The sequence below is a fragment of the Oncorhynchus kisutch genome, linkage group LG30 (assembly GCF_002021735.2).
Source record: "Oncorhynchus kisutch isolate 150728-3 linkage group LG30, Okis_V2, whole genome shotgun sequence".
Lineage (NCBI taxonomy): Eukaryota > Metazoa > Chordata > Actinopteri > Salmoniformes > Salmonidae > Oncorhynchus > Oncorhynchus kisutch.
In genome coordinates this window covers 34,335,964-34,344,825 of record NC_034203.2, presented here as the reverse complement: position 1 = coordinate 34,344,825, position 8,862 = coordinate 34,335,964, and the positions used below count along the sequence as shown (strand labels likewise).

The 8,862-nt window shown below is 40.8% G+C and overlaps 1 protein-coding gene across 1 annotated transcript in view; it reads left to right on the top strand.

The window, feature by feature from the left end:
• The first annotated feature begins 2,239 nt into the window (after window positions 1-2,239).
• The window catches only part of LOC109874753 (integrin alpha-6), a 52,562-nt gene continuing 45,939 nt past the window's right edge, over window positions 2,240-8,862 (top strand). Inside the window, exon 1 of the mRNA XM_031810405.1 lies at window positions 2,240-2,550. Within this exon, the coding sequence (XP_031666265.1) occupies window positions 2,369-2,550 (182 nt within the window). The 5' untranslated portion in view covers window positions 2,240-2,368. The remainder of the gene's footprint in view (window positions 2,551-8,862) is intronic.

Here is an 8,862-nt window from a genome sequence, read left to right as displayed (position 1 = left end):
CAGTAAAGACTATATACAGTAAAGGCTATATACAGTAAAGGCTATATACAGTAAAGACTATATACAGTAAAGGCTATATACAGTAAAGGCTATATACAGTAAAGGCTATATACAGTAAAGGCTATATACAGTAAAGACTATATACAGTAAAGACTATATACAGTAAAGGCTATATACAGTAAAGGCTATATACAGTAAAGACTATATACAGTAAAGACTATATACAGTAAAGGCTATATACAGTAAAGACTATATACAGTAAAGACTATATACAGTAAAGGCTATATACAGTAAAGACTATATACAGTAAAGGCTATATACAGTAAAGACTATATACAGTAAAGGCTATATACAGTAGAGAGGCTATATACAGTAAAGACTATATACAGTAGAGAGGCTATATACAGTAAAGACTATATACAGTAAAGGCTATATACAGTAGAGAGGCTATATACAGTAAAGACTATATACAGTAAAGACTATATACAGTAAAGACTATATACAGTAAAGGCTATATACAGTAGAGAGGCTATAAAAGTAGCGAGGATACATACAGACACCGGTTAGTCAGGCTGACTGAGGTAGTATGTACATGTAGATATGGTTAAAGTGACTATGCATATATGATGAACAGAGAGTAGCAGTAGCGTAAAAGAGGGGTTGGCGGGTGGTGGGACACAACGCAGATAGCCCGGTTAGCCAATGTGCGGGAGCACTGGTTGGTCGCCCCAATTGACGTAGTATGTACATGAATGTATAGTTAAAGTGACTATGCATATATGATAAACAGAGGGTAGCAGCAGCGTAAAAAGAGGGGTTGGGGGGGAACACAATGCAAATAGTCCGGATAGCCATTTGATTACCTGTTTAAGTGCAACCTGATCTCCCCCCTCTTGCGCAATTGATGTCAACATGATAATTGATATGAGTGATTGACAAAACAGTGTTGCGTTTCTCTTTTTGTTTTGGTGATATCCAGTTTCCATGTGTTTTTTGTTGTTGTAGTTTCAACAGTGCGTATCCCCCCTAATAACTGGACAAAACAGGGTTTTGGTGCGTGTGCCATTTATAAGATGCTCATTAAAATATATATATATATGTGTCGATAATGAATTCTATGTTTAGGTTTTAAATATATTGTCACGTCGTGTATGTAAGTGGCAGGGAAGTCAAGCGCCCGGAGGATCAAACCTGGTATAATGGAGTAGTTTAATAACTTAAAACACAAACTCCAAAACCAAAGTCCATAATAAAATAAATGTGGGTACAAGAACCCGTCGCACACCAATCCATAAAACATGAACATAACAATAAACAATCTCTGACAAGGACATGAGGGGAAACAGAGGGTTAAATACACAACATATAATGAATGAGATTGTAACCAGGTGTGTAAGAAGACAAGACAAAACCAATGGAAAATGAAACATAGATCAATGATGGCTAGAAGACCGGTGATGTTGATCGCCGAGCACCGCCCAAACAAGGAGAGGCATCGACTTCGGTAGAAGTCGTGACATATATCACAAACTGTTTCTGCATATGGGTTATTGATTTGGACACTTTAAAACTGGGTTTTGACATTGGGCTATTTATCAGTATATCTTGTCAACAGGAAGTAGCGACACCATCATTGTCAAGTTTCAAGTTTGATTTTCAGGTTTTAGGAATAGAAATTAAGTTAACAGTAATTAACAATGCTATTGTACTTAATCAGGTCAAAACTGCTGAATGAGTCCAAAAACGTCCTGTGATTGATTGATTTAGATGATTTAACAGAAATCACCGAAACGGATTTGTCCTGGATATTGTTAGTGATCATAGTTTGTCAGTGTCAAAGTAGCCTGTCATTTCAATCATGTGTACGAAAAAAAAAAAAGTAATGTTAAATGATGTAGAATTGCATGAAATACCTTTATAAAAAGGTCAAATTTTTCCCAAACCCTTACTACAAAAACATTTCCCCATGTGTAGCAACTTCTACTCTACTCTGTGCCACTATGAAATGTGATGATATGCATACAATGCTCTATTATAAAGGTGGAAAAAAATTGCGATTGTGTTCTTTTACTTCTGAGCCCCCTAGATCACCTCCCTATTTACAAATTAAGCACTGACAACACCTGAGGTAAGAGAACAGAGGAGGGAGAGGGAGAGTGGGGGGGGGGGGGGGGGGGGGGGGGTAGGAGGGGCGCGGCACAAGCTTCCAGTGGGCAACATCCTACCCAAAACCCAGAGTGAGCAAGCATGCTACATTCAGACTTACTTAACTGGAGCGTGAGTTATACCACAGATTAACTGGTGGAGTTACCGGGAGACATAACGGTGTTTATTTTCAATCACACAGAAATAAACTCTCCTTGCTGCCATGGGGGATAGATGGATACAATTCCTCTCATCTCTATCGCTTCTCTTTCTCCTGGAATGGACGCAAATATCATCTTTCAACCTGGACACAGACAACGTCCTGATAAAGAATGGAGAGCCCGGGAGTCTTTTCGGCTTCTCTCTCGCCATGCACCGACAGTTAGCTCCAGTGGATAAGACCATGTAAGTATCCTTACTTTAAAAATACATTTCAAAAATATATTTCGATTTGTTTTCTTTTGTTTTCCATTCCAGCTGTCGAACCAAATGTTTACCAGGTTACTGCTACTGCAGTCTACTTCACAGGCTCGCAGGTTCTTTGCAAAAGTTTCTTGTCTCAACCTCATTCTTACTTTTAGTCAGGAAATATTTGAATGAGTTCATTCTAATTTAGTTGTCTAAATGTAGTTGAAGTTTCAGACTGGCATGTTTGTCTTACCGGTTCATTATTGGTGGGTTTTCACTGCCTTTTGCAGGTTCGTGCCTGTCCGCGAGCTCCTCCAATCTTACTGCAGTTCATGAATTAAAGGTAGACTCAGCGATATGACGTAGATGCAGAAAGTAAACAGAATAGTGGGTCAATTTCCGCAACAACTAAGGGCTTTGAAGTGGGAGGCTCAACTTGTCTGCTGTTTTGGTGCCCTGATGAAGACAGATTGTCTGTCGAAAAGTTGGTTATTTGGTTATTGCATCTGAGCTCCTATAGTGTGCGGCTCTCCTTTTCCTTTCCAAGTGTTCTAGTCCGCTAGGCAGCACTTCGCTATAAGAAGTGTGCGTTTCATTCGCATTCAGATTGGTGCCCTGGCTACCACGCTGTAAACAGCGTGAAGCGAACCTGTGCTCATGTGCAGATACTATGTGTGATTTTGTGAGAGGGAAGTCTTGCATCTCACTCAACATAATATATCCTGGGCTGCTGCTTATTTTGTATTTTATTTAAGAACAAATTGTTATTTACAATGACCGCCTACCTCAGCCAAACCCTAACCCGGACGACGCTGGGCCAATTGTGCGCTGCACTATGGGACTCCCAATCACAGCCGGTTGTGATACAGCCTGGAATCGAACCAGGGCCTGTAGTAATGCCTCTAGCACTGAGATGCAGTGCCTTAGACTGCTGCGCCACTCGGAAGGCAACGTCATTGCAATGTCATTTGGTGAAGTCTACCTTCACAACTAAAAAGTTACCTGATTCCAAAACGACATATTCCTCTGCTCTACAGAGATTTATAAACTGGGGGGTTCGAGCCCTGAATGATGATTGGCTGACAGCCATGGTATATCAGACCGAATACCGCGGGTTTGACAAAATCTGCTCTAATTACATTGGTAACCAGTTTATAATAGCAATAAGGCACCTCGGGGGTTTGTGATAATGGTGATATCACAAACGTTGCTTCGTGCTTAAGAACAGCCCGTAGCCGTGGTATTTTGACCATATAAAACAAACGCTTGGGACGTATTGCTTAATTCTACTAGCTCTGGATACAAATGGCCCTTTGGGAGTTTCACTTAGCCACAGATAAGGGTACTTTATTTATGGAGGTACTCAACATCATATTATTCTTTTTGTCCCTTCCTGTGCACCATATGCTGTGTTTCTTCACTCCTCAAAGTAGAGTAAAGTGAACCTGTAGATACAGAGCTTGCCGTTGTCATTTGGGTCACATAAGGTAGGCTAAGGCAGCCTGGCCTCAGAGCCATACATACCATGCTTAAGTATTTCTGAGCACCTCCAAGACATATGATACAGTACTTACTAATGGTCTAGTTACTCTAGACAGAAATGAAATTAGACAGGTTGGTCGGGGAGGATGGCTGGGGACAGCTGTAGTATTTTAGATAAGCCTACCCTTAACCCTTATTCTAAACTTAACCCAAATCACCTAGCTTGATGTGAAAGACCACTTCTTTTAGCCCAGTAAAAGACTCACAGTGTGTGTGTGTGTGTGTGTGTGTGTGTGTGTGTGTGTGTGTGTGTGTGTGTGTGTGTGTGTGTGTGTGTGTGTGTGTGTGTGTGTGAGAGAGGGAGAAATAAAAGTAGTGGTAACATTAATCTTGTGCCTAATTGAACCCTGCTCCTTCAGTTAGCCCAGTAGGAATGACTACGCTGTTAACTATTCACTTAGGATCAGCTGCCTGCTCCGCAGACCCATTCAATACCATAATGTTATCCATGACTTATGGGCAAAGCGGACATAGCGTCATTGGAATGAACAAAGCGTCATTGGAATGAATTTGCCTTTAGAATAGATTCTCCCCTTTTAACCTGGAATGTTATAAGTCAGGTCTGTAACTTTCTGTAATGAGGAGCATTCTTAGTTCTGAACTGAACTGGTCTGAACGAACTCAATCACACAATTTGCTCCAGTTTTAGACTGTCTTTATTTGAGTCAAGTGGTCATCAGCCCTGTGAACATTCAGGCGGTAGAGACAAAAACATGGTTTCATACTCTGGCTTACAGGTGATTCCCTCAATGAGTTCTCATGTAGAAAAAATGACTTCAAGTTTATACAGTTATCATATATGGAAGTTGAACTTCGTCTAACCACAAGTACACACACACACACACACACACACACACACACACACACACACACACACATACATACAGACATACATACAAACACACACACACACACACACACACACACACACACACACACACACACACACACACACACACACACACACACACACACACACACACACACACACACACACACACACACACACACACACACACACAGTAGATGGCAGTGTTGCTGTATGTGTCTCAGAGCCATAGACCCCAGAAATTATAAACAATTGTGTTCCAACCATAGGGTGTTAATAAAGAGTGTTTTTGAATGTCCTGATGATTAAATCATGTCAACTGTGTGATCTCCTGGTGGATGTGAGAAACTCTAAATATGATCCTCTATCCTCCTGAGACCCAGCAATTTATTTTTAGGTCCGTATTAGTTTTTGGTCCGTATCTCAATCTCCATAAACACCTCAATCAGCCCAACTAACTGGTGTCTGTATGTAGCCTCGCTACTGTTATTTTTATTTTTCACAGTCTTTTTACTGTTGTTTTTTATTTCTTTACCGACCTATTGTTCCCCTAATTGTTTTTTTGCATTATTGGTTAGAGCCTGTAAGTAAGCATTTCACTGTTGTATTCGGCGCACGTGACAAATAAACTTTGATTTGATTTGATACCACTGTGTTGGTCCTGTTGTACCTTTGAGAGGACATTCTGGGATTTTCAATGGTATCACCTTGATCATTTTTTCTTTATGGTTCTTCAAAATGGCTACCATCACAATTAGTAGGAATTAGCCAATGTTATAAGTGTGTGTAATTGTGTAATATGTTTTGTTAGTTTGATATTGAAACAGTTTCTAATAAGTAAGTACCTCAGGAACAGTTTGTTGAGTTTTCAGAGCAGTGTAATATATTGGTACATTAAATAAGAGCTTGTTAATACATGTCCTCTGTAGTGGACATCAGGATGCGGCCAACTATGTTTTATTACATTTTTGTGTATTTTCTCCCCAATTTTGTGATATCCAATTGCAATACAATAACAATTTTGTCTCATCGCTGCAACTGCCCAACAGGCTCGGGAGAGGCGAAGGTTCAGTCATGTGTCCTCCGAAACATGACCCGCCAAACCGTGACCTGCCCGCTTAACCCGGAAGCTAGCCGCACCAATGTGTCGGAGGAAACACTGATCAACTGACGACCGAAGTCAGCCTGCTGGTGCCCGGCCCACCACAAGGAGTCGCTAGAGTGCAATGAGCCAAGTAAAGCCCCCCCGGACAAACCCTCTCCTAACCCGGACAATGCTGAGCCAATTGTGCCCCCCTTATGGGACTCCCGGTCATGACACAGCCTGGGATCGAACCCGGGTTTGTAGTGACACCTTAAGCACGGCGATGCAGTGCCTTAGACTGCTGCACCACTCGGGAGGCCGCCAACTATGTTGTTTACCTACTGTCCCCATTTACTGTAATGTTAAATGTTGTTGCTGCTGGGTCTCAGGAGGCTATAGATCTCCATATGGGTCATGATTAGCTGCCAAACTCTCTGCCCCACAGCTGACACACACACACACACACACACACACACACACACACACACACACACACACACACACACACACACACACACACACACACACACACACACACACACACACACACACACACACACACACCAGCCACCTTTCGTTTCCTGGTCCAATGCACTAACCGCTAGGCTACCTGCTGCCCTATTGTGTTTCCAGAGGCTACACTTCTTAGCTGCCTGACTCAGTAGATCAGTATTGCAGAAATTACTGTCTGTCCTGCTGGGGGTGTGCTTTTTTCAATATTTTATTTATTTAACCTTTATTTATCTAGGCAAGTCAGTTAAGGTGTGTGTTCCCTGGAAGTGTTTCCTGCATCCAGGGTGTGTGTGAAATGTGAGTCATACACCTGTGCCACGCCCGACAGGCACTCCAAGATCTGCCAACCTGACTCATTTACAATCCCATGCCCTACAGGTGTGTGTTTGCGAAAGTGTGTTTTAGATACCTGCAGGCAAGGGAGGAACTGGCTTGCAAGGTGTGTGTGTCTCAGGTACATGCTGACGTGTGAGGGATCTGGAGCGCATGTGTATATGTTACGTTCCAAAGTCTGTCAGAACTGCAGAGAGTTGGCTCTGCTCTATGTATGAGAGAGAGAGAGAGTTACTGAAATAATTACTGAAAGAAAGAGAGTTACTGAAACAATGAGAGAGAGTTACTGAAAGAATGAGAGAGAGAGTTACTGAAACAATGAGGGAGAGAGTTACTGAAAGAATGAGAGAGAGAGTTACTGAAAGAATGAGAGAGAGAGTTACTCAAACAATGAGGGAGAGAGTTACTGAAATAATGAGAGAGAGAGTTACTGAAACAATGAGGGAGAGAGTTACTGAAAGAATGAGAGAGAGTTACTGAAACAATGAGAGAGAGAGTTACTGAAAGAATGAGAGAGAGAGTTACTGAAACAATGAGGGAGAGAGTTACTGAAAGAATGAGAGAGAGTTACTGAAACAATGAGAGAGAGAGTTACTGAAAGAATGAGAGAGAGAGTTACTGAAACAATGAGGGAGAGAGTTACTGAAAGAATGAGAGAGAGAGTTACTGAAACAATGAGAGAGAGAGTTACTGAAAGAATTAGAGAGAGAGAGTTACTGAAAGAGTTACTGAAAGAATGAGTTACTGAAAGAATGAGAGAGAGAGTTACTGAAACAATGAGAGATAGAGAGTTACTGAAACAATGAGAGAGAGTTACTGAAACAATGAGAGAGAGTTACTGAAAGAATGAGAGAAGGTTACTGAAAGAATGAGAGAGAGTTACTGAAAGAATGAGAGAGAGTTACTGAAAGAATGAGAGAGAGTTACTGAAAGAATGAGAGAGAGTTACTGAAAGAATGAGAGAGAGAGAGTTACTGAAAGAGTTACTGAAACAATGAGAGATAGAGAGTTACTGAAACAATGAGAGAGAGAGAGTTACTGAAAGAATGAGAGAGAGAGAGTTACTGAAAGAGTTACTGAAAGAATGAGAGAGAGAGTTACTGAAACAATGAGAGATAGAGAGTTACTGAAAGAATGAGAGAGAGAGAGTTACTGAAACAATGAGAGAGAGAGTTACTGAAAGAGTTACTGAAAGAATGAGAGAGAGAGTTACTGAAACAATGAGAGATAGAGAGTTACTGAAAGAATGAGAGAGAGAGAGTTACTGAAAGAATGAGAGAGAGAGAGTTACTGAAACAATGAGAGAGAGAGTTACTGAAAGAGTTACTGAAAGAATGAGAGAGAGAGTTACTGAAACAATGAGAGATAGAGAGTTACTGAAAGAATGAGAGAGAGAGAGGTACTGAAAGAGTTACTGAAGAATGAGAGAGAGAGTTACTGAAACAATGAGAGATAGAGAGTTACTGAAAGAATTAGAGTTACTGAAAAAATTTGAGTTACTGAAAGAATGAGAGAGAGTTACTGAAAGAATGAGAGTTTCTGAAAAAACAAGAGAGATGGAGAGAGAGAGTTACTGAAAGAATGAGAGAGAGAGAGAGAGTTACTGAAAGAAAGAGAGAGTTACTGAAAGAATGAGAGAGAGTTACTGAAAGAATGAGAGAGAGTTACTGAAAGAATGAGAGAGAGTTACTGAAAGAATGAGAGAAGGTTACTGAAAGAATGAGAGAGAGTTACTGAAAGAATGAGAGAGAGTTACTGAAAGAATGAGAGAGAGTTACTGAAAGAATGAGAGAGAGTTACTGAAAGAATGAGAGAGAGAGAGTTACTGAAAGAGTTACTGAAACAATGAGAGATAGAGAGTTACTGAAACAATGAGAGAGAGAGAGAGTTACTGAAAGAATGAGAGAGAGAGTTACTGAAAGAGTTACTGAAAGAATGAGAGAGAGAGTTACTGAAACAATGAGAGATAGAGAGTTACTGAAACAATGAGGGAGAGAGTTACTGAAAG